Source organism: Pygocentrus nattereri, chromosome 8 (assembly GCF_015220715.1).
Source record: "Pygocentrus nattereri isolate fPygNat1 chromosome 8, fPygNat1.pri, whole genome shotgun sequence".
NCBI classification, from domain to species: Eukaryota; Metazoa; Chordata; class Actinopteri; order Characiformes; family Serrasalmidae; genus Pygocentrus; species Pygocentrus nattereri.
Genome location: NC_051218.1, coordinates 25,293,498 through 25,320,866, shown reverse-complemented (window position 1 = coordinate 25,320,866; position 27,369 = coordinate 25,293,498). Strand labels below are relative to the sequence as shown.

General features: G+C 38.2%; 1 protein-coding gene and 1 long non-coding RNA gene across 11 annotated transcripts; one reads left to right on the top strand and one right to left on the bottom strand.

Annotated features, from left to right (window-relative positions):
* Positions 1-420: 420 nt before the first annotated feature.
* Positions 421-24,339, top strand: LOC108410897. 10 transcript variants are annotated; one of them, XR_005130572.1, is made up of 12 exons: positions 421-688; positions 846-968; positions 1,146-1,190; positions 4,400-4,484; positions 4,567-4,701; positions 4,795-4,949; positions 7,891-7,971; positions 8,205-8,282; positions 10,259-10,315; positions 20,024-20,124; positions 20,271-20,370; positions 22,171-24,339. It is a non-coding gene; the product is annotated as an uncharacterized LOC108410897 (long non-coding RNA). The 10 variants fall into 10 exon arrangements; XR_005130573.1 differs by lacking the exon at positions 1,146-1,190; XR_005130577.1 differs by lacking the exons at positions 846-968; positions 1,146-1,190 and having other exon boundaries at positions 8,205-8,265.
* LOC108410896 lies at positions 11,236-15,689 on the bottom strand. Its single transcript, XM_017682203.2, has 4 exons — positions 15,121-15,689; positions 12,183-12,233; positions 11,548-11,661; positions 11,236-11,467 (listed from the first exon to the last, which is right to left on the bottom strand). The coding sequence occupies exons 1-4, from the start codon at positions 15,584-15,586 to the stop codon at positions 11,292-11,294; spliced, it is 807 nt and encodes a 268-aa protein (XP_017537692.1). The 5' UTR covers positions 15,587-15,689; the 3' UTR covers positions 11,236-11,291.
* Positions 24,340-27,369: the final 3,030 nt, after the last annotated feature.

Below are 27,369 nucleotides of genomic sequence, written 5' to 3'. Positions count from 1 at the left end.
ATGCAGACAGAAGCTGGGATATTTTTATAGATATAAGTCCTGTTTCCCCATGCACGCCAGAAAAAGACTAGTTGAAGCAGCTTTACTATCAGTGCTGGACTATGGTGACGTTATCTATAATTATGCTCCCTCCAGCTCTCTCAAATTACTGGACCCAGTGTATCACTCTGCCCTGAGGTTCATCACTGGAGATCCGTACAGAACTCACCACTGTGAGCTGTATGCGAAAGTTGGGTGGCCCTCAATGTACTTCCGAGTCAAAATAAAGGTTGATTGATTGATTGATTGATCCTTATACTGCAATATGTGTGTTTTGTGCATTTCTTTGTGGATGGTAATGTGATGGGTAGAAGCATAGGGCAAAAGGTGAGACCGTTAGGTTGAAAATGGTCGTTTAATTGTAGCGACTTTTATAGCGTCCTTGTCCGCTAGTGGCTCTGTACCGGCAAGAGGGGGCTTTTATTTTGACACTTGCGTTTTGATTGATCTCGGCTTCACCCGCTATATAGTCTCGCGCAGGGAGAACGAAGCATCGTTTGATCTCGTGGAGGCAAATCTGAGCTCGGCGTCTGGAAGATCCGTGACGCTGTATGTTGTTATCTTGCATTTTAAACTTTTGGGGAAGACCATAGGAACGTGACTGAGCCGGCTGGCGTCGTGTGTGTGCGAGAAGCCCACATTTACACAGGTACGGTTGGTTTTCCGTTTAAATGCTTTGTAAATGCCGGCAGTTATGGTATGTATTACTGTCGTAGTATTGTCAGGTATTGGTGGTTTTTATTAATAGTAACCACAGGAGGTCCCAGTTTAGTGTATTAACGATGGTTTGTTTATTTATTTTAAAGGGAGAGTGGGGGGCTTTCTGAATCAGCAGTGTGGCGTGGCAGATATTGTGTGAGCCCCTGGGGATATCTGGAAGTACTACAAAGTGAAGTTGCGCTGTGCATCCCACCTGCTATAGTTAACCGGTCTGTACGGCCAGCAGCAATAGCCACTGTTTTTCTTCTTCCCCTTTTTTTTTCTCTGCATTACATCATTTTAAATAGTTAATAAAGGAATATTTTTGTATATTATTGGGAGGCTTTTTGGCCCAGGGCAGCCCTTAATATTCTACCTCTGGTTAATCTGGTGCCTTTTTAATTTAGGAAGGACGGTTAGGAAGAGGACGGTTAGGAAGAGCACGCTGAAAGGTAGAGGATATTCAGCCCATTTAAGCCGGGTTTCTGTCCCACCTATATTGAAGGTTGCTGTGTCACGTTTGGTTTATTTTGATTTGATTAGTGTGGGTGATTGGAAGTATATTTGTGGTTGTTTTTTTTTTTTTTTTTTTTTTTTTTTTTTTTAAATCGTCTACTGAATTAATTTAAGTGCAGTGTGTAATTTAGTATGGGGGGTTGAATCCAGGCTGGTATTGGGGTTCCTTTTTATGCGTGGTTATTCTACCATTAGTAATTAATAATCCATCGAGGCCCAGATTGTGCTAGGGTGATGTGATTTTAGAAGTAGGTCTGATATCGCTATGATGTGTGCATCTGTCAAATCTTCTATCCCTAATAAACCTGTTAATGTACCAGCCTCTTAACGTCTCTGCATGCCTTATTTAGGCAATTCTTTGGGTTGGTTACCAAATAACAATCGAATAAGGTAGCCCGCGGGTCACAGTAAGACCAGATTTTCTATAGAGTCGCTCAAGCTGACGAGGTTTAGCATTGTTCTCAAGTCTCATGCTTTGAGCGTGTGACACATGCACCTCAGTGAGTTTACACGCTCACACGCCACACATGCTATTTCTCACTCTTGATTTTTTTTTTTTTTTTTTTTTTTTTTTTTTTTTTCTAAAAAAAAAAAAATCCAATCAAAAATTAATTCAACCTGTCTACAAACGAGTCACAGCCACTGGTCACAGCGCTTCTGTGCTCAGAGAAGTTACCCAGTTACCACACCCTATTCAGCCAATCCATCGGTTGCATATTATACAGTAATCTCGTTGAGCCAATCAGAATATAGATCGCTCTGTTGTTTGGCAGATCTAGTCAAAGAGGGAGGACTTTCAGCCAGAGTGTCAGGCGCGAAGAACTGTCCGATTCGATTCTAACTAACACACGTCGGTGAACAACTGAAGGAGAATGGCACCACTGGAGGCTGACAATGTTTTAAATGTTCGTTCAGTCAGAGACTTTTTGGGGTATTTATAGGGTCTTTCTGGGTATTATAGGGTAGAATAACTTTGGTTTAGTCACCTTAGAGCTGTCATGAACTTGGATACGTTTTTAATCATTTGTTGTTTATTTAGAATGTTAGGGAAGAAACAGAAGAGCCTTATTTCCTTCTGGGAAAAGGCTCAGAAACCAAAGGCAAGGAAGGCAGATAATGTGACGATGGAAGAGACTGAAATGGCTACTACATCAGGGGAGATAACAGAGAAGACTTTGGATATAGTGAAAGAGAGGGAAGAGGAGACTATGGAAGAAGAAGAAAGGGTAGAGGTGAATGCAGCAGAAGGTGGAGGGCGCAAGTGAAGATGATGGTGCTGAGGTCAGGGTAGTGGCTAAAAAAAGGCACTTAGCTGGGGCTGCCACTTACAGATGCACCTTTAAAAGTGAATGGACTGTAAAATGGCCATTCATAACTGTAGGCACCACCAACTCCTACTACTGGTGCTCTGTCTGCAGACAGGAAAATTCCTGTTGCCATCAAGGCATAGCAGATGTGCAGCGACACATTAAAAGTAAATCACACCTGTCTAAAGAGCAGGCACTGCAGTCCACCAGTAGGATTGGACAGTTTTATACTCCAGTTGGTGTTGGTGGCATGACTACACAAGAGTCCAAGGTATCAATGTTTTTCCATCATGTCTGATTATAACAAAATATTATCATATATTTAAATTCATTGTGAACAATTACCTGGTTACCATTCTTTTCTGTTTAAGACAAGGAGAGCTGAGGTGAGTGGCTGTGGCCATGGTACAGCATTGTAGCTGACGCTCGCAATACAGCAATGTGTTACTGTGGCAAAGCCAGAAGTTTATGAGATCATATTTGATTTCTGATTGGTTTTTTTTATGTTGCATAAATTAATGATGAAATCCGTAATGCAAATCGTTGAAGCTGTAGACCTTATTGAAATATTAAGTTTAATTTGTTTTATTAATTTGTGGAGAGACGTCATTTCCTGTCTGGGTAACGTGCGCGGGAAATTGTGAGTGGAAGCTAAGCGAAAGAGAAAAGAGACGAGAGAAAGAGACAAGGAAAAGATGAGATGACTGTCTACTACTGGCTAAATAGGCGCACACGGTAACTATTGTAAATATTGAAAATTGTGTACCTTTGTAGAAGAAATTTTTCTAAAAATGATGTATATGCAATGTGTTTTTGTTGTTGTCAGATTTCACGGTGTTCCGTAACTTGGTGAAGAAAATAAAATGGTAGTGGACACCAGTAAGAGGCGTGAATCTTATTACCAGAGTAGATACAAGCATAATGTGCCATTTGCGGTCGTGGATCATTTGAGTCCTTTGTTGAGAAATTGCTTTATTGACTCCCCCACCGCACAACAATATAAGTGTGCCAGCACCAAAACCACATGCATAATAAATAAAGCTGTGGCACCCCACTTCAAAGAGGAGCTGGTCACCAAGAAGAATAGCAATCCCTTCACACTCATAACAGATGGCTCCAATGATACAGGTGTTATATTGACAGCCAATTTAGATATCCTCTTTTTTCAGTGTACATTGTTTACATGTCAGTGGTGCATGTATGTTATTTGTCTAATGTAATGTTTAAACATTTAGGACATGAGAAAATGAACCCCCTCACTGTCAGGGTGTTTGATGGCCAGGCTGTTGTCCACAGGTTTTTGGATATGTGCACAACAAGTGGGCAGCGCTGTGGTACTGCCGAGGCCATTTTCCAAAAAATAAATGCTGTCCTAGAAAAAAAAACAACATTCCTTGGAGCAACTGTGTTGCCTTGTCCATTGATAATGCCCCAGTCAATACGGGGGCAAGAAACTCGATTGCCTCCAGGATACTGGCAGAGAATCCCAGCGTATACATCCACGGGTGCCCATGTCATATCCTGCACAACACAGCCAAACATGCTGGGCAGGGTTTCATGGAAGTAAGTTTGGATTCTTTTAGTAACCTTTAGATACAAGGAGTTTTATTTGTCACAAGCATAGAATTACTAAAGTATGACATGCAGTGAAATAAAAGTTGTCTGCCCATTGTGTGAGTGTGTGTGCGCGCGGGCATGCATGTGTGCATGTTTAAGTGTAATAATGTTGGAAGTGCAAAAGTGCCAAATTGTGCCACGGACGGATTGTGTGTGGGGTGACAGAACTGTGTGCAAAAGAACATGTACTAGACATTAATGGACATTAATCTAAATTCTAGGTGACTGGATTTGACCCTGAAGACTTGGCTATTGATGTGGGGCACTGATTTAGAGGCAGAACATATCGCAAAGGCTACCTCACAGGTTGGTGATTTTAGCACTAAAATAGTGTGTGAGTGGAATGCAATAACTTTCATTGCACTGAAATATAACAATCGCACTACAGAATTCTGTGACTTACATGAGTCCGAATACATGGAGATATTATCACACATCGCCATCCGTTGGCTGAGCCTGGAGCGGTGCTTGAATCGTGTTCTGAAGCAATACAAGCCACTCTGCAGCTATTTCCAGTCAGCAAGTAAGTTGCATGTTTTACTGATATGAATGCAAGGTTCTTTAAGAGATTGTCAAGTGAATGAATACTATGTACAATTGTGTTTTGTCTTTTCAGATGAGAAACAGCCACGGTTCATAAGGCTTGCGGGTGCCTTCTCTGACCCAATGACTGTGTACCTCCTCTTCTATCAGGCAACATTGCCAACCTTCACCTCCCTTAATTTGCTACTTCAGAGGGAGAAGCCATCTGTTTTCCTTCTCTATGAAGAGGTACAGTTATGCCATCAGTTTTTCATCTAATCTTCATTAATTTTGTTCCCTTCATAATAACTAACGCAAAGCTAACCTTACAGTATTAATCTGCACTAGCCTTATGATTTCATTTTCTTTACTTTTTCTCTTAAAATAGAAACATAACAATACTAGCACACAAATTATTCCTAATTTAGTTTTTTCTACTCATAAAATATTTACTTTTCTTTCTTTAAAAAAAAAAAAACATATACGGCTTTAGCACTCATTTAGCAAGTTCTTTACTTTTCAGTTGTTTCAGAGCCATAGACTACAAATTCCTAATTTTTACTCATATTATACAGTTTATCTTCTGGGATACAATTTTTATACAAAGTAAATTACAGCAGCATGAAAAAAAAAAACTGCCTTTTGATGCTATGTGTACCATAACAACACAACTTGTAGGCAATGTAACCTTTCAAACAATAAACTATGTACAACCGAAAACCTCCCGAGACATATATATGTGCACTTACAGTATGAACGACAGCTATGTTGTGAAAAATCGAAGCCAAAGGGTGTCGCTGTTCGTTTTTTTCCCTTTGCGTTACTACACATTGTTTTCCCCCCAGACAAAAACGTTGATTTATGAATATCTGACGCCTGTTTATCATTGCTAACAGTTTGTTACATTAGAATCGCGTTAAAACCGCATCAAAGACTGCAAACGGAGCACGGAGTTCGATGACTGTGGTGGTACCTCGGCTGTCAAGTACAGTTTATATTTTTATTATTTACCATGGCGTGGAAATTTCAGAAATCAAAATGAAACCAAGGAGAAAATTATTAGCCTGTTTCAAAGAAATCTCATTGCATTAGATCATGAAGGCTACAGAGACCCTGACTCTCTATGGGGTAGAATTGCTACCGATGTTTGGAATAACCAATTACGCATTAGAAAATGGCTCTATCAGATGTGGCAGGAGGACAGGCGACGTTTAAAGTCCAGAGCAAAGGCAGCAGTCTGTCAAGTTAAAAAGGCTGACTCCGAGTAGAGTAGAGTAGTGAAGTGAAGCTCAATAAGCTACTTCAGAGAATGATAACAAGTAACTTTTCTGTGTTTGTAAAACGATTAATGACCTAATAACGCGCAGTGAGGCCTGCAAAGACCTAGGTTTCACACTATATGTGTGGGTTATAAAAGCATAGAGGACATCCGTGTGATTTCTCCATGGTATTGCCCAGAATGTACTCAAAAGGTGAAAGGAAAACCAGCCACAGCTAAAACAAATGCAAGAAGGCAATTATTTAAGTTAGATAAAAAAAAGAAGTTGTACTTCCTGAAAGTCAAGATGATGAGGAAGATGATGAAGAAGAAATTGTCACTGAACAAGTGAGCTTGAAAAAGACTATACCAACATGTCCCTCACATTTTACGGTTACCCTGTCCAGATCACAGTGGGACACAATAAAGCCAGGAGGAGGGCAGCTTCTGAAGGGTGAATAGACAGACATTATGGCAAGAATTTTCAGAGGTCAATAAATTTTGTTTTGGCCTTTAAGTATAACCATGTGAAAAAAAAAAAAAAATTGTCCATACTGGCAAGGAAGAGCAGTGTGCAAATACAGTGGCTGCACTACTTACAAGCTTTTGATAATTGAAAACAGAACCAACACAGAAGAACCAAAGTGAAGTAGTTGTAAGGGTAGAGGTAAAAGGAAATATTCAACACTCTCTAGAGGAATTTCATCGGAGACACTGCAAAAATCAGGACAGGGAAACGTTAAAGGCAGAACTTGGTGAATTTACACCAATGCATTTGCACACTAAGAAAATAGCAAATGCTGACGAAGACAGAATATCTCATGGCAATATGACAGATATCCCATCACTTCCCATTCTTCAAAAACTTTCCAGTGAGAAAAAACTGGAAAATCGTTGTAATCCCAATGAATACCTGGAGTGTCTTCAAATTTGAGAGACCTCCAAAAGTCAAAAGCCTACCTGCTTTACCTAGATTCCACTGGAACAGTTGTATCAAAGCCAAGTTACTGCCAGCATAATATTATGTGTTATGCACTGTGCATATCAACACAGTCCACAATCAGAACAACTCTTCCAGTTGCAGAGATGCTTAGCTCTGATCAGAGCACTCCAACAATCCAGCGTGTTTTCTGCATGTACATGAGAGATTGAAGTTTGAAGCTGATGACAATGATGGAACATGTACTGAAAATTCAAACTTCTGCCCTGAGCTGGTGGATTTGTTGGAACATTACACAGGCACCATACCCCTTTGGTCAGGAGTGATGTTAAAACAATTTCACAAAACTCGAGATACAAATGCTCCAGTAGAAAACTGGTTCCGAACTACAAAACGAATTGTTCTAAGAAACCAGCTACACCGCTGACCTGGCGATTTCTTAGAGATAATGCGTGAGTTTGTTGCAGGTAGAGTACGGGGGATGACACTGAGTCCTAAAAGACAAAAGAAATTCAGATCAGAAATGAAAGGATTGAAGATCACCAATATAACTGAAGATCACTCCCAACAAGAGCCTTTTGTTCAAGAAGAAAAATGGCAAAAGAGATTGCCCAGGAAAAAGTCAAAATACTTTACTGCTCCACTGTCAAAAACAGCAACTGACACATAAAAAATGCCTTCATTGGTCAAGGAGAGGTAGATTTGAGAATCAGACAATTCAGCTGACCAATACATGCACTGTGCATAACCTTTTGTACACCATCCACTTTTCGATGAAGAAATTTCCCAAAATTGTAGAGGAACTAGAGTCTCTAAAGAATAAAGACCAGTGGATTTACTGCCTTCTTAAAATCCATTGCCATTTCACTAACAGGCAGTGGACAGAGGGGAAGATTTCATGGCTTAGTAACTTTCCAAGATTTCAAGGAAAGAAATACTGGGATTACTTTGGCTCTGAAGATTTCATATCATGCTTTCTTGATTACCTCCAGGCAACTCACTGGGAGATAACCTGCTCTTAGAGCTGTCCGTTGCCATCACTGAGAAGAACATTTAAATCTACTTGAAGTTTCGTAAGTATACTGAATTTTATTTTGTAACTGCTTAATATTTTTACATATACATCATTCTTAAAAACAAACAATTCCTCTATTTTCTTTTTTGTATACCTTTCTACAGTAAAGGCTCTTTTAAAATGCAATTATTGTAACACAAAGTATGTGGAATGTTTAACCATAGTGTAAAATGTGTAAACGTTTCCTATGGTATTCAGATTAAGTTAACATTTAGCATTCTTTATCCATAGATGCAATGATTTCACGGAACTGCAGAGTTCAACTGATTCCTGGGCAGAAGATTCACAAACAGTATGTAGGTGGAAAAAGTTAAGAGATTTTTTTGCACTATTGCTGCAGTTATGAATTACCCAGATAATTCTAATGTTGACAGTAGCTCTAATATATATATATATATATATATATATATATATATATATATATATATATATATACACACACACACACACACACACACACACACACACACACACACACACACACACACACACACACAAATGATCGTATTCTGTTTTTATTTGTTTTAGACAACGTCCCAACTTCATTGGAATTGGGGTTTTACAATACATCTCACAGTATAAACTCTAATAATATATTATCTTGACCAATTATTGAATGATGTTTATATTATATTTTTGTTATTGAGAGGTTATGACTTTTTCAGGTTGATCATATGCATTCATACCAGTATTCTTTTTCATAGCAGTTCCCAAAACATATCACAATTGTCTACATTTATTTCTGTAAAGTAAAACTTGCAGGTAACTGGAAGTAACTAAATAGACTGTTTTCTGTTTCGCCCTGGAGGTCTATGTAGTAACCACAATAGTACAGTAAATAACATTCCTAATGTAATCCCAGCATAACATCCTGCCCTGTACTTAAAATGATATACATATTAAAATGCTCTGTATTGTAAAAATTAAGGTTATGTAAACTTTTTAGGTTGTAAGTCAACATTCTGCACAGCTGTATACTCAAAATAATTTAGTCAAAAGTTGCTGCTTCTTTGTGAGGTCTACAAAGTAGTGTTGAGCTTAATAAAAAAAAAAAACTGAATGTGGTGACTGTTTTATAACTTTACGTTGCTTTAATATTTTACTAGGTATGCACAACGATTTGTGCACAATGCTGGGATACAGTGTGACAATATCTGTTTATAGTTTATTTTACTGCATTTGTAGCCCTAAATAAATAAATGTTATATTTATTTGTGATGCTGATCATGGTGGATTTAGTTAATTTCCATTTTATTAATGTTCATGTATCAGCATAAGTATTTAAAGCTCTTCATTGTTTACATTTAAGGGTACATGAAAGACTTGAGCAATTAGAATCACCTATAATTTGTCCTTTGTGCTGAGTTCACAAATGGCAAATAAGTATGAAAAAAAAATGGCAAAAATAGTATGGTTTGTTGTATAGAAAACATTGCCCAAAAACTTTTAATTTGAAATATACTTTTTATAAATGTGTAAACTAAATTCACATTATCGTCCCATACTCTTCGCTTCTTGTTTTGAACACAGTTAATGCTCTGTGAACATAATTCCAAAATGCATTCATTTTCGTAAGTCTCAACCATTAGTAAATCTGTGTATTTCTACAGCCCAAACTGAAAACATTGAAAACACTTGATACATGTAATGAAACTGATATACTGAAAAAAAGAGAATAAACAGGATATCAATTTGCTATTCCTATGTTATTGTACCAATTGTATATAATCACAGTTTTCATCTCAGCTGAGATTGGGATTTTGACATCTATAAATAGTAGTCACATTTGGAGTTTTGTTCACAATAATTCCTCTGACTTCTTTTGTTCTGTTTTGTTATTTTTCTGATGTACTTTTAAAAAAAAAAAAATGATCTAAGTTTAAAAAAAATTAAAATCTATACACATACATTATCAACTAATAAGTAATAGTATTAAGCAACAGTAATGAACTAATTAAAATACAGAAGCAAGTACAGTAAACACGCTAACACTACTATAGATGTTTTGCATTTTGTTACCTGAAGAGTATTGTGATCATAGCATAACTGTTGTGCTAGCTAAGCCATGTGTTTCTGCAGAAGACTTTTGAAAATGTGAACTTGGTACTGAATAATGCTTGTTAGCGAATGTGAAAAAGCATAATTTTCTATTTATACCTGTTTCATAATGATTTCAGTCATTAAGCTATTTACTCTGATTAAAATAGTCATTACCTGCACAGACCAATTGCTGTTATTTATTTTAAAAATGCATTTCTGTTTTTTTAATCTATCATCTCTATCAGGCCGATATGGAGAATCTACAGACAACTGACACAGACGAGCCACAAGGCCCACATTTGGTAAAATTGGGTCTCAGTAGTATAATGGCTTTGGGATTTTCTGTGTTTTCTGTTATAGGACAGTTTCACACATTTGAATTTTTTTTTTTTTTTTTTTTTTTTTTTTTTTTTTTCATTACAGAAGCATAACATATGCCAAGAGATTTTGAAAGCAAACAAGTGGTGCACTGAAAACAGTCAATTTCAAGGGAGAGGTTGCACCACCACACCACTGCTGTATATGACAAGTGATGAGGCAAATGAAGCCCTGCGCAAATTTGACTTACTGCCTGAGATTCTCAGTGAAGATGAAAAAATTGACATCCTTGTAAATTTTTCATTTTTCTTCACAGAAATGAAATATGCATTTCTGGTAACACTTTCTATGAATCTGGTATCTATAATGCATTATAAGTGCATTTATAAACATCTATAAAGCATTCATAAGGCTTTATAATGTTTGACATAAGCATTTGTAACTGTACATAAGTGTTCATAATTACACACATAACATGCTATAAGAGCACATTATAAGGCTTTATAGCACTCTAATGCTATAAAGTGCTATAATGCTCTGTAATATATACATGTTCCTGTTCTCTGGAATATTGGTGAGACCAGCATCATAAAGTTTTAACAACTGCTTTGTTTATTCTCAATGGTTTATAAAGATTCACAGTGAGAACCCCATTCTCACTGGCATAATGCAGATTGTAGGTAAAGTGATGTTATTGAACAGCTCTATATGAACTTATAGCAACTTATAAAGCACTATAAGCACTCCTTACAGACTGTAGGTAAAGTGATGTTATTGATCAGCTCTATATGAATGTATTACAACTTATAACTCACTATAAGTGCTCCTTACAGACTTTAAGTAGGATTGCCATATGTAAGAATGCCTAAACAGAAGAGTAAAAAAATCACACGTTTGTACAGTGAACAGGTCATCATTTATTGATGATTTACATTAAAAATGATTTACATCAAACAGGCACTAAAGGGCCTGAAAGACACCAGGTGCTGCTATTGCAAGCTCAGGAATTGGTGATGTCCTGGAGATGGTATTGCGATCCACCCCCACTTTTTGGAAAGCCTTCTTCATCGAGCCACCTTGGTTAAAGGCATGTACGGCACGCTTGTAACGTATTATTGCTCCGCCAACAGTTTTTGCTTAAAAAAAAAAAGAATATCTTTATTCAGATATGCCACAGAACCACTGCAAAAGTATATTATAATCACTTAGTTATTACCTCGAGTTCGACCCAGGTCATCTTGCTTGGTTGATCTTGCTTTCTTTCCTTTTGAAGGAGGTTTCATCTCCTCATCATCTGAGTCATCAATAGTTGATGATTCTGTGGAGAGAACTTGGCAAAACAAGACGTTTGGATTTACTAGTCGTCTTTAATTAGGTTATTCCATATTCAATTTAATCCATACTCAAACTGAAATTAAAAAAGAAAATAATAAATGTTAGTAAGCTGTATAATTGTTTTTGATAGTTAGAAATGTAATGGTAAAAAAATGCAATACCACTTTTTAACTGACCAAAATAATCAATTGTTGTTATACTGTTAAAATCTACTGAATTTTTAAAAAGTACAACCAGACATACTGAAATCATTTATCCAAGTTGAACCACAGTTGAATGATCATACCAAGCATGTGTATGTCATTAGTAGAGCAGAATTACTTTTTGAGAGTTTTAAAGGGTAAATTTTTTTCTCTCATCTGATTGACTATTTATGATCAAATTGGGGCATTTCTAGGCTATTGTTTTATTACACATGACCGCTTAAATCATTTTTCACAGAAAAAGAAAAACATTTATTGGTACTTGTGATATATTCTACATGTATTCTTGAGTGAGTAATAGTTTTCATGTTACCTGCTATCTCATCCCTTGACTCTTCCTCCTCTGTTTCAATAGCCTTCTTTCCTGGGTAGAACAAATCACAGATAAGATAAGATAAGAAGATAAGATAAGATAAGATAATCCTTTATTAGTCCCACAGCGGGGAAATTCACAGTATTACAGCAGCAGCAGAGTAACAGGAGTAAGGCACTTAGTAGTAGAAACAGGAAACAGTGTAAACATTATCAACATTATAAATAATAAAAATTAAAGCTAAATCTCTAGACTATTTACAACAAAATAAGGATAATAATAAAATAAAATAAGAGTTGCATATAAATCTGTATTGCACTTAGCCTATTGCACAATGAAAAATGTTCGCATTCTGAATGTAAGTGTATATTGTATTGTATGTGGTCTACTGGGAGCAGTGCTGGTTGTACAGTCTCACAGCAGCAGGAAGGAAGGACCTGCGATAGCGCTCCTTCACACACTTGGGGTGAAGGAGCCGGTCACTAAAGGAACTGCCCAGTGCTGCCAGAGTCTCACGCATGGGGTGGGAGTCGTTCTCCAGCATGGATGCTAGCTTGTTCAGCATCCTCCTTTCTCCCACCGCCTGCACTGGGTCTAGAGGAGTCCCTAGGACCGAGGCGGCCCTCCGGATCAGTTTGTCCAGTTTCTTCCTGTCTGCAGTGGAGATGCTGCCGCCCCAGCAGACCACTCCATAGAAGATGGCTGATGCCACCACTGTGTCGAAAAAGGTCCTCAGGAGTGGCCCCTGCACTCCAAATGACCTCAGTCTCCTGAGCAGGTAGAGTCTGCTCTGTCCCTTCCTGTAAAGTGCAGCTGTGTTGTCTGACCAGTCCAGTTTACAGTTAAGGTGCACACCCAGGTACTTATAAGAGTCCACTCTTTCAATGTCCGTTCCCTGGATGTTCACTGCTGGAGGGGGATGTGTGCGCCTGCGGAAATCCACCACCAGTTCTTTGGTCTTTCCTGCATTGATCTGTAGGTGATTCCGCAGACACCAGTCCACAAAGTCCTGAATCAGTTCTCTGTACTCTGTCGTCCTCATTTGTGATGCGGCCGACGATCGCTGAGTCATCAGAGAACTTCTGTAGGTGGCAGTTGGGTGAGTTGTACATGAAGTCTGCAGTGTACAGGGTGAAGAGGAACGGTGCTAACACCATCCCCTGTGGGGCCCCTGTGTTACAGACCACCATGTCGGACACACAGTCCCTTGTCCTCACATACTGTGGACGGTTGGTGAGGTAGTCCAGGATCCAGTGTGTTAGGTGATGGCCCACCCCTGCCTGTTCCAGCTTGTCCTTCAGGAGCCCAGGCTGTATGGTGTTGAAAGCACTGGAGAAATCAAAGAACATGATTCTCACAGTGCACCCAGGCTTCTCCAGGTGAGAGAGCTCCATGCAGCAGGTAGATGATGGCATCATCCACCCCGATGCCAGGCTGGTAGGCAAACTGAAGTGGGTCCATAGATGAGCTCACCATAGGGCGGAGTTGTCTAAGGACCAGCCTCTCCAGTGTCTTCATCAGGTGTGACGTCAGTGCCACCGTCCTGTAGCTGCTGAGGTCTTTTGGGTGCTGTTTTTGGCAATGGCACCACACAAGATGTTTTCCAGAATTGTGGTACTCTCCCCAGCTTCAGGCTTGTGTTAAAAATGTGCTCCACTATCCCGCACAGCTGATCTGCGCAGGACTTGAGGAGCCTGGCACTGATGCCATCCGGCCCTGTAGCCTTCCTCGCCTTGATCTTCCTGAGCTCATTTCTCACCTGGGCCATTGTGAAGGTCAGACTGGAGCAGGGGGGGTGCTGAGTGTTGGAATGCGTGAACGGGGTGTTACGACAACCAGCAGAACCAGTGGGGGGTGGGTGTGAGCTGAAAGTTGTTGTGCTGGGGGTGGTTGTGAGAGAGGGGGTAGAGCAGCATGTTGGAAGTGCCAGACAGGAGGGTTTCAGCAGAGATGTCTGTGTAGTGGGAGGGGCGGGTGAGTGATCAAACCTGTTGAAAAACAGATTGAGATCGTTCACCCACTTTTGGTCCCCTACTGCTTGAGAGTCGGACTTCTTGTGGCCAGAGATTGCTTTAAGGCCTTTCCAGACTCCGCTGACATTATTCTGCTGTAGTTGTTCCTCCATCTTCCTCCTGTAGCTAGCTTTGCCCTCCCGGATCTTCCTCCTCAGCTCCTTCTGCACCGCTTTCAGCTCCTCCTTATCCCCTAATCTAAAGGCCCTCCTCTTCTCCTTCAGAAGAGCCTTTATGTCAGGGTTAATCCACGGCTTGCTGTTAGAGAAACACCGTACAGTCCTGGTGGGTACAGTGTTCTCCACGCAGAAGTTCACATAGTCCGTTACGCAGTGTGTGAGGCTGTCTATGTCCTCCTCCTCATGATCACACAGCACTTCCCACACCGTTGTATTAAAACAGTCCTTCAGAGCCTCTTCAGTTTCCTCAGACCATTTCCTTACTGTGCGGGTGACTGCTGGTTCCCTCTGTACAAGAGGTTTGTACACAGGCAGGAGATGAACCAGGTTGTGATCAGATCTTCCCAGGGGAGGGAGGGGTGATGACCTATATGCCTCCTTTGTGTTGGCATAAAACAGGTCCAGGATTTTATTGTCTCTGGTGTGGCAGGTTACATACTGGGTGAAGGTGGGCAGAGTGGAGGACGGAGAAGCGTGGTTGAAGTCACCGGAGATGAGAAGGAGGGCTTGAGGGTGCTGAGTCTGCAGTCTGCTCACAGATGAGTGCAGGATCTCACAGGCAGTCTCAGCGTTGGCGGAGGGGGGGGACATACGTACTTACCGTGATTACATGCGAATATTCCCTGGGCAAGTACAGGGGTCTCATGCTCACGGCTAACAGCTCGATGTCCTTACAGCAGGTTTGCTCTTTGATGGTGATGTGCTTGGGGTTACACCATCTATCATTCACAAACACTGCCAGCCCACCTCCTTTCCTCTTCCCGCTCTCCGTTGTCCTGTCCGCGCGTATGAGCTGGAAGCCGTCCAGCGTGACGACCGTGTCCGGGGTTAGCGCCGTTAGCCACGACTCCGAGAACAGCATAACGCTGCATTCACGATATTCTCTCTGGTGTCGCGTCAGCGCCGCCAGCTCGTCCATCTTGTTGGGGAGAGATCTCACATTCCCCATAATGACGGAGGGGAGAACAGGTCTGTAGCGTCTCCTCTTAGTCCGACGCAGAGCTCCGGCACGACACCCGCGTCTCTTCCTCCTCAGCTCGCGGGAGATGTCGGGTCTCTCGTCCGGCAGCACTGCCGTTTGGCGCAGCGCCAACAGCTGACCCCGGTTGTAAACAATGGAGCCATGGCTCCGCACGCGGTCTCCGGACGCGGTCGTAAACAAAGAAAAAAGCAGAGCGAGGACCAGAGCAAACTCTAGTAGTTTGGTGTCCATAGTGCAGATAAGACAAAAAACAACTCACAACTAACTTACGTACTAACAGAGAGAGAAAAAGTAGGAAAACACGAAAGTAAGCAGGAGCTGCTGTAACAGGCTGCCGCTCTCGCCGGCGCCGGAAGGCATTTAAAGTATTATAATTAGATCAATGACACTAAAAATTGTTGCATTCAATGTACTTAATGTCAAATGTGCACATTGGTAATAGATTAATAAAGTATATACCACCAGCAAAAATACTGTTAATCAATTACTTTTTTGCAATAACATTATATGGAACTTTTTAATGCTGAACCAATATATAGTGTCAGATCTGTGGCAAAACTGAATATCACATTCAAACTGATAAGTACATTTGTGTGTCTTTGTTCTGCAGTACAATGACAAACTTAGTCACAGGACTGCAGTGGTGTTACCTCAGGGGGACAGCTTGGGAAGACAAGTTCGGTATTGTGCTGGACTCATGACATCATGTTACATACAAGTATTTTTTTTGGTTTTATGTTTAGCTATTGTGCTTTATTATGATCATGTATATTGGGATTGTGAAGTTGCTAACTGGACCTTAGAAGAGGACTAGCAACATTTAACAATGAGAGACAATACCGATTGTTTTGTGTTGACAGTATAGTGTACCACAGACCCCATGAAACCATGGACCCTAGTTGTCAACATGCCATTGTGCAAGCTGCTGGTGGTTAAATACTGGTATGCGATGTGCATTGCCTTGCCATGCATACACTGCCCAGTGTTTAGCCTCACTCACAGAATAAAACCCTATAAAGATGTGGGTGTTTTCAAACTACACCCTGAGAAAATGCTATTTCATATTCAATTTACATACTGCTATGCCATGATTTTCAGTATGTGAATGTATTATAGCTTGAACTGTACACTGCAATACTTGTAATACTTGTAAATAGACATGTGATTCTGCATTACAGTTAGCATCTGTGCAGATTGTAACTGTATACTGCAATCTATCAGTTGTTGTTACAGTGGCTGTAATTACAGGGATATGCCCAGTTTTTACAGGATATCTTGTTTTGAAAATTACAACATGCTCATTTTGATAGACCTTTAAACTCTTTCAGGGTAAGTGATTGTCCTGAAACAAATATGACTGCTATTTAGCTTTACTGTGAAGGAGGATTTACTTTAACTTGGAAAAAATAAATGATAGTGGTGTTTATAGCCAATTTTCAAAATGTTGAATGATTGTATTTTTTTTTCCTCTCCTTTCCACATTTTTAAGATTTATAAAACAAAAACAGCAACAATTTGTAACTGGGTCTAATGCTATTACCTTAGATCTTATAAGATTAAGAAATTATTGCACACTTAATCATTTTAATTATTTTAATACAACTTTGTGAACAAGCCATGCATTAAGCATCACTTCATCAAAGTGGTTTTACATCTGTAGCCCACATAGGTGTATTTGCATTAAGGGTGACATGAAAAAAAAGATTTATTGTTATTTACAATGTAACAAAGTTGGTAGATAAAATAAATGTATTAATAATTAATTCTCCTACATATAGTAATGCTATAAGTCAGCAAGGCTGACTTGAAACACAAATCCACCTGGCAATATGGGAAGATCTGTAAAAATGAGCACTGTGTAATTTTCAGTTTTGTAAGAACAGAATATGTACCTGTAGTGACAGATCCATTAACAACATCTGATGGGCTGCAGTTTGGTGTACAGTTACAAGCCGTAACTCGTATTGTAGATGCTAACTGTACTGCAGACACACAATTGTCTTCTGTGCACAATAAACCAATGATGTCTTGTAATTAAAGTAATATCAATGCCCTCCAAATGTAATTAACACAATGGGACAGTCTTAGGCAAACAACTAAAGTTTTACGACGGTCACTCAAGTGACATTTGTTCAGTGAATTATACACGTGTGAATGAAGGCAAAAGGTAAGAATTTTGGAGGAAGTGGGTTAGCTTCTTAACTTTTCCTTTTGGCGCACCTGTAGATGATCCTGAAATGCTTGATGACCTAGAATGGCTAGAAGATGAGGCTATAAATGAACAGAAAAAATACATGTTTACACAGTAAACACACAGCTTATGCCAAGCAGTTAAGCATATTCAATTATGGGAACATCATGATTAAGGAAACTGATTTTGATCAAATTACAACTTTATGATCAAATGTTAAAATATTTGAAAGACCCTTAACTTGTTTAGCTAACCCTTCAATTTACCTGTCATTTGGGAAAGTTGATCTTTCAGGAATTCCTTGTCTGCCTGAAGATGTTTTATTGTTTCCTGAAGACTTTTAACTTTCTCCTTTTCAGCTTCAAGAAGCGTCTTTGCAGCTTGTAAATCATGCAAAGCAGTTGGTGATACTGTAATAAATGACAAACAATATTAAAGTTTTTTGGTATTCACCACAACCTGTTACTTGTTTAACAAAATAATCTACATGTTAATGTATAACATCTGTTGATTTTGATGTACTATACTGTATCAACTGCAGTGTGCAAATCCAGTGGATTACACCAAGACAAAGGGATTTGTTAGTTCTAAACTTATTTTAGTGTGTTTTGCACCCCTTACATGGTGATGTGGTTTACCCAATTACATTGTGTAATTTTCAGTTTTGTAAAAACAGCAAATGTACATGTTATGACAGGCACTGCAACAACAGCTAATGGCTTGCAGTGTACAGTTACAATTAATAATATTACAGATACTAAGTGCAGAATGGAAACACAGGTTTATTAGTTATTTTATTAGTTTATTAGAACCTGAAGCGTTGTGTGTGGTTAAAAAATGTCATATTACAGATAACTGCACTGCACTGGCATATATGGTTTGACTGAAAATCACATATTTCAAGTTGACGTCAAAAAAGCAACAGATATGGATTAAGGTGAACACACATTTTAATGAGCTTATGATATCATATATGTTGCAGACTGTCCACTAGACACTATTAGATACAGCTTTAGTGTTCATCATAGAAAAACAGAAAAAGCCCTTTCCATAGGTAGGTTAGGTCTGCTCATTTTTCAGCAAGGAATTTGTGGTTGAACCTGCATAATCTTATTAAATCTGACTAGCATTTCAGTTAAAAAAATTGAATTTGGAACAATTTTCTACACCTCAAGAATGATTTGGTTGTTTCACTAAAAGTAAGCAAACTGGTTATCTTAAAAAAAATACACTGATGAATTGTAAGTTTAAAAATGTATGGCATAGATTACTTTTATTATTTACTTATTAACAATAAATAAATGACGTATAAGCCTTAGCTGACTTTGAGGAGTAGTTAAAACTATGCAGCTCTGTGAGTCACCAGAGAGGATTAAGAAACACTTAATTCTGCACAAACATTACAAAAAATAGACATTGTACTAAAACATGTATTATTATTTTGATTTTAGTGAACTCATACACAGCACATGTAAAACCAACATTACCTGCTTTACTCTGCTGTGGTGACTGAATACCATATCTTTTGCATGAAGTCACGTCAGAAGTACATGACTTTGCATCAGATGTTTTTGGAGATAGGCTTCTTTGACTTCCGTCCACGAGTATCCATCTAGGAGAATAAAGATAAATCATAAGCTAACACTAAACTCTGCCATTAGTAGCTAATAAAACAGCTGTTTCGGTTGTTCCATGTTTAAATACATTTCGATGAATGTTGTGTTGGTCTATTTCATTGACACATTTCCATGTGCTCAACTGACCAAAGTTACGCTGTCTATTGCGATCTGCCCAGGAAAGGATCAGGGCGTTCTGGCTAAGCTAGCTATGCTAATCGTTGACTAGCAGCGCAATGGGGTATGCTAATGATGATGTTGTTGATATGTTGGCTCAGCTACAGTTACAATTAAAGAACAAGAGTTTTTACGTTTACATAGTTTACATGGCACAATAAAATGCCAAACACCGTCGTATTCTTGACTTACCTCTTTCTAGCAGCGAAAAGGTCTCCTTCACTCTTCGCGCCTGAAATGATGTTGTACAGTGCGCTGCTGTACACGTGACTGCAGGTCCTCCGTTCATGTCAAACGTGGGAACGGAGCGATTTCCGGACAGACGCAGGAAAGAAACTGAACAGAGCGATTTCAGAACAGCTCACAGCAGGCTTGGAAGATGTCGTTAATCCAAAGAAAAATTCTTGGGTTGTTACAAAGAAAGGATAGTCTTCGAAATAGATGCAAAATTGTGCGATGGACGCAGAAAAAAGAGATCTTGCGCAGAGCAATGAGATGCAACTCTTGCAACAAAAAAATGAAATGACACAAACGGGTCCAGGGAGACGGATATCAGTGGTGAGATTTTGATGGTTGTTTTTTAAAACCTGACAGTAGAAATGTGTTGCAAAGTGTTAGATGTATTCAGTGTAAACTACTTCACTTAAGCTTTGTTGCTTTGGTTGTCCAAACAAATATTGCCAGGTGCTGTATCATAGTTCCGATGTTACAGCTTCTGTCCGGAAGGGGTCTGTGTTTTTTCGTTCCCGGTTATCTCTTCGACAGCACTTAGAGTTCATCTACAGGTAAGCAATTGTGTTTCCTTTGTATAAAATATAGAAAATATATTTTGCAATTTAAGCGTCACCAATAAATGAATTGACTATTAATACTAGTGAACAGCAGCTATAATAACAGTATGGCTACAAATAACACAATATAAAATTTAAAGATTTTCTCAGGGACTGAGACTGAGACAGATGGATCTTCTTGAGGATGGAGTTGCAGGCAGTAGCAGAACTCTCACCAAGATGACATCCACATTGAGAAAAGTAAGAACATTTTTACAGTCCTGACTAGTATTTAACCTCACTTCAAATGATTTTCCAATGAAAGTATAATTAGGTAGTAATAATAACAATGTTCTTACCATGGCAACATGTCTATCTCAGGGATGACAAAACTTCGTCAGCATGGTGGCCCACACCATTTTGTGATGATAGATGAAAGTAAATTCTCACACAAAAGAAAAGTTTGTGCGTGTAAGGTTTGATCAACTTAGTCTTATTGATTTTATTAATTTTATTGATTTCCCAAATGAAATTAAGTAAACACATTCTCTACAGAGAATATACTTACACCCACCAGCCACCTCTTGTGTACACCTCCTTGTTTCTATGCTCAATGTCTATTTTATTAGCTCTACTTATCATATAGGTGCACTTTTTATTTGTACAATTATAGACTGTAGTACATCTGATTTTCTGTATACTTTACTGTATGACCTTGTTGTTCAATGGTCAGGACCCCCACAGGACCTAATGGATCCGACGTATCAGTTCTGCTGTAATATTTAAAAACTGTATCCACTCACGCTGCCCAGAGAATGCTGTTTGGCTGGACATTTTGGCTGGGCTATTCTCAGTCTAGTAGTGACACAGAGGGCACAGAGGTGTTTAAACACTCCACCAGCACTGCTGTGTCTGATCCACTTACACACCCCACCACCATGTCAGCATCACTGCAGTGCTGAGAATGATCCAGTCACATAATATTGGTCTGTGATGGTCCTGACCAATGATGAACAGGGTAATAAAGTATACAGACAAACAGATCTACTACAGTCTGTAACTGTACAACTACAAAGTGCTCCTATATGGTACATGAAGGTGATACCAGGACAGTGAGTGTAGAAACAAGGAGGTGGACATAATGAAGTGGCTAGAGGGTGTAAATCTTATTTTAGTGTGCAAGTACTATTTATTTGTTGAGTCTAACATATTTGAAAAAATTCATAAACATAAAATGTGTTTTAACTTTAGGGGCTTAGAGCCCATTTTCATTTGCTTTCTAATGAAGTTACTTCAGTAAGTAAACAATAATTCATTAAATTAGCACAAGTATGAGATCTGTAACAGGATGTTTAAATAATAGTTATTATTGATAATTGAATGTGACATAATTGTCTGCCAACTGCAATAAAATATATATAGAAAAGCCTATTTATATTAAAATGTTTTTAAATGTTGACAGTTTTTGTGCCACTGCCATGTGCCTATATTCTCTACATGGTCTGCATGAGACACGTCAAGTCAAATTTATTTGTATACCGGGGGTTGTTACAAAGCAGTTGTATATGAATACATTAATAATAAGCAAAATCTAAATCAGTACGAAGATACATACAGTACATAGAAATACATAAAATACATGAACCCCTCAGTGAGCAAGCGACAGTGGCAAGGGAAAACCCATATTATCAGCTCCATTTATCATACTGTAGCACATTGTAGTTTTACAATTACAGAATACATGTAAATAATAGGTGTTCCTCAAAAGTTTAAGTATAAGGTAGGTGCACCTAATAAATAGTTAACTTGATGTATATTTATTAGGGCTGTCAACGTTAACGCGTTAACACACACAATTAATCTGGAAACCAAATTAATCACGTCAGAGCATCTCTAATACAAAGGATACCCACTTGAGATCTCTTCCGGGTTATTTTTTCAATTTATTGACACCGCTAATATTTATCCTTTGTTCAAAGTGTTGTCTTGCGTAATGCAGAATAACAATTCATATCAGTGCATATTAAACATTTTTACAATTTATTTTCATACTTTTTATAGTATAACCGGGGACGTGTAGGTGCTGCCTGGCGACGGAGCAAGAAGTGGGTACTCGCAATTCTGGAAGTGAGTGCTACCACCCGGAAGCCCATACTGAAAATTGTCTCCAGCAGGTCAAGTGAGCAGCTGCTACCTATTGTGAGACGCTATGTGAGAAGAGGAACCAGTATTATAACTGATAAGTGGCGAGCATATAGAGGTCTGTCAGATTTCAGCTATGATCACCATATAGTTTGCCACAAGAGACATTTTGTGCATCCACTTACCAGGGCCCACACCCAGCACCTGGAGCGGGCATGGCAAAAATTCAAGGTTGATGTGTGGAGACACCGAGTAAACCGAAACACAAAACTTCTGAAAGAATACCTAAAGATTATAGAGTGGGAACACTGGTTGGCCAAAAAGCACAAATGGGGCATACTTGGAAGACTGCTCCATGACATTAGAAAACTGTATAAATGTCAATGTTAATTAAGTAGTTTTGATCAGCATTCTGAATTTTGTGGCCCTGAACAACTGATGTCTGTCTAGCTTTTTTACCGATAAAATACAATGTAGAGAAACTGTCTATTCAGATGTATTGAAATTGGCATGTAGTATGTTTTTTGAAGTTGTTTTAGAGGCAAATTGTCCTAAATTATCAAACTTCATTAGATTTTTTTACATTCAAAATGTATTTAAATTTGTCAAAATGTTTATGTCAAATGTATCTTAGAATAACTATTGAAAATATAACTTACGTGTTTATGCATACATGTTTTTATTAACTATGGGTTTATTTATTGTCAAATGTACATGTTCAAACATACAAACTTGTGCTTCTTGTACTCTTCTTTATATGTTGTTATAAGTTCATATAGAGCTGATCAGTAACATCACTTTACCTACAATCTGTAAGGAGCACTTATAAATGTTCATTAATTGTTATGTGCACTTATAAAGTCATTTTTATTTTAAAGATACTGAAGAGCATTAGAGTACGCCAGTGAGAATGGGGTTCTCACTGTGAATCTTTATAAAGCATTATGAGAATAAACAAAGCAGTTGTTATAAAAATTTATGATGCTGGTCTCACCAATATTCCAGAGAACAGGAACATGTATATATTATAGGGCATTACAGCATTATAGTGCTATAAAGCCTTATAATGTGCTCTTATAGCATGTTATGTGTGTAATTATAAACACTTATGTACAGTTACAAATGCTTATGTCAAACATTATAAAGCCTTATGAATGCTTTATAGATGTTTATAAATGCACTTATAATGCATTATAGATGCCGGATTCATAGAAAGTGTTACCCAAAGTATTCAGAGAAACAGATGGACAACGGTCTGTAATATAAAGTGCACCTATATAAATGGACTGGATAAAATGAGTAAATAGTGTAGATATAAGAAGGTGTACTTAATGATATGGCTGGTTTGTGTATATGACAGGTGTTTCTGATAAACTGGCGAATGAGTTTACACGCAAAGTAGACGTACTTAATAAACTGACCTTTATCCTTACGTCTTTATGCTGTATAACTACTTATGCCAGACCCCTCCCATGGCCAGATGAAATGTTCAGTAATTAGAAGGTTGTCAACTGTTGGCAAATGTACAGGTGTCTGTTGAATCAGCTTCTCAATTGCAGAGGATAATGCAGTCTTTTCCTCAGCAGATTTTTTGGGATGGTGCCATCAAGACAAAATTAGGATAATGTCATTGATATCAGAATATTATTTTTCAAACAAGAGGATAACATAAACCATGTCTGAAAAACTGGTACCCAGTCAGAGAAAGGCACAGGCTCTGTTCATTCAGACATGGCTTGCCACTTGTATGATGGTAAAGGTTGTGTTTCCTGTGTTTGATACTGCGGAACAGTCCCTCTATTTTACTCTGCAGAGGTTTCACATCAGCTGGCTTGTCAGGATTAGAACTACATATAACTGAACAGAATAAAAAACAATTAGGAGAAAAAATACAATTATACACTAATAAAAATAAACAAACATGTTAGAATAAAAGCCCAACAACTAACTTTACTATGAGAGGTAAATCCAGAATCCATAAAATAAATAAAAATGAAAACAATAAAATGCAAATGCAAACCTCTCTTTGCCATTTCTTCAGATCTGCAGACATTGTCATATCTAAAATGAAAAAGCTAATAAAGAAAATCCAAGCTTTACTTTGGCTTTGCCTTTTCTTCATGAAATGCAGAATACATGTCAAAACTAAAATCACAATGCAATGTTTATGTTGTCATTTCTTTCTCATAGAAATAGGCTGCAAAATAAATCAACAGTGACAGTGATTCAGTTTTTAATGTGGACGCGCTTTAAGTGTTAGAATAAAAAGGCAAATGGAAACAAACACAGCCACTGGTTGTGGCATATTCTGCAGCAGTCAACACTAATGTTAGAATGAATACAAATGATACAGTAACTACTGATTTACATGTGTCAATGTGTGTTTCACCATTTACGAACCCATCCTTGTGACAGCTTAGTATTAATTGTAGTCATCATGCAATTCCTGGTTTGGTTATTTAATACTTCATTATATCAAATCAAATGTCCTGGTGATGGAATCCAAATCTATGGTTTGGGCTGAGGCCATTCAGGAGACATCTGGAAACAGATTCTGTTCTTCAAGCCAGCTCACAAGGTATTAACTTCTTTTTTCTAAAGAAATTACACATTTTTACCATATTTATGTTTATTTGCATCTATTCAATGGTATATGATATAGTATAGCAAAAACACTCCAGCTATGCACAATAAGTAAGTTGCAAATGGTTGCAAGACCAAAGTTAAAATTAAACCAAAAATAAAACTCCTTAGTACTTTCTTTAAGCATCCCAAATGAATGCTTGATGTGATCACCCTGGAGCTAGTACTTTTAAATCCACAAAGGAGTGGAAAAGGTTTATATGGTAGATAGTGTAGAAATTGACTATGTTTATTGACAAAGACTGTTTAAGAAGATATAGTGGTAGAAGTGTAAGTGAAAAACAAATGTGATGCATTTATTTGTGTGATGTCACCAGCATTGGCTTTCATGTCAAACTTCATTCTATGTTGTGTAGTAAAGACACCTAAGGTTTTCGTACAATATTACATTCATTTTTCATGTAAATTCCACTTGGTAAAATCTTTTTTTCCTGATAGGAATACAATGCCACTTTCCTGTTTTTCTAGTGTATTTGTCTTAATCATAGTATAAATTTTATTTATAATTTTACTTAATAATATTTGAGTAAGAATGCATTATAGCATCTATTGAGTGACATAATGTACATTGTTCTCCGAGGGAGCTGCAACAACCAGCATGAGAGCCATTGGGTTAGTTTAAAGAAAGAGTAAATATATAACTTGTTAGTTTGTCCAACCAAGATAACATCCTTCGCACTGGACACTATTTGTACACTGGGTGGAGCTCCACAAATTTGGCAGACCGACTGATAAGAGCTGAACTAGACACCGTAAGACTGTGAATAAGGAAAAAAATGTCCATTGTGGTGTAAAAAAAACCCAGCCTAAAGTCCAAAAAGGAGTTTTGCCAGTTTATTGGATAAAACTGCTGGACAAAACAATTTTTATAATGATGAAGGAAATATGAAAAACAGAAATCAACACAGAAAAAATCATGCTAAATATGAAAAGTTTAACAAAAGTGAAACAAAATGGGAAAAAAAAGCCTTGAGAGCCTTTAGAGCGCCCATCACCCCAAAATCGAGAAACAGCCATCTACCTGTCAATCCTTTCCGAGGCCCTTTCTCTCCCAAAAAGAACTGAGTCCTGTGTCTTCTCCAAAGCCACAAAAGAGCATCTACTCTCAACCCACACAGTGGCACATTTTAAAATAAGTCCTATAATGATTATACTTCTGATTCTTTTAAATACCTTTAAATAACATAGCTGGAAGGGCAGGATCCCGAGATCCCTTACAACACAAATAATAAAAATTTTTTTTTAAATCAAATGAGACTGAAAATTGGGGAAATAAAAGTAAAGAATTCACATAGGAAAGGCTAGTAACATTCAAATTATTGAACTATCAATATAACAATGCATTGAGACTATAATATTGTGACATAAAAACATGACAGTGTACATCACAGAGATTGGTGTTTAATGTCATCTAATGCAACTGCATTGTTTGAACACTGAAAGGCAACATCACCATAACCCTCCTCCTTTCTCTAAGCCCTAATTTCTTTAGTAAACCATGCAACAAAAAAAAAAAATACAGGATGCAGTGATGATTTTACTTTAATATTTGTTCAGAATATCAAATCATGAATACAGTATCCTAAATTGTGTCAAATGACTGAATGACAATATATTTTCACACACAAAAATTTACTTTCCTACATCCTTGAGAACATATAAACTAGAAATTGGATAACTGGATAATCATGTTTGATGAAGTGGGTGATAAAATCCATCAAATATGGACTCCCTGTTGTAAAGTGGGAAGCATGAGGTTTGATGTCACAGTCCTTGCACAAAAACTGCTTTGGTAAACGGTCTTTGCATCGCACCATACACACACACACACACACACACACACACACACACACATATATACACTGCTCAAAAAAATAAAGGGAACACTTAAACAACACAATATAACTCCAAGTACATCAAACTTCTGTGAAATCAAACTGTCCACTTAGGAAGCAACACTGATTGACAATCAATTTCACATGCTGTTGTGCAAATGGAATAGACAACAGGTGGAAATTATTGGCAATTAGCAAGACACACTCAAAGTAGTGGTTCTGCAGGTGGGGATCACAAACCACTTCTCAGTACCTATGCTTTCTGGCTGATGTTTTGGTCACTTTTGAATGTTGGTGGTGCTTTCACACTCGTGGTAGCATGAGACGGACTCTACAACCCACACAAGTGGCTCAGGTAGTGCAGCTCATCCAGGATGGCACATCAATGCGAGCTGTGGCAAGAAGGTTTGCTGTGTCTGTCAGCGTAGTGTCCAGAGGCTGGAGGCGCTACACTGTAAAAAAAATCTTGTCAAATTTACGGTGAAAAACTGGCAGCTGTGGTTGCCATTTTTTCACTGTAAAAAATACAGTGATCTTGTATATGGCTTTACGGTAAGGTATATTAACACTTGTAAAAACAACAGTTTAAAAAAGTTCCAATAAAGGGGAGTTACTGTTAAAATAACGGTGAAATTGTATA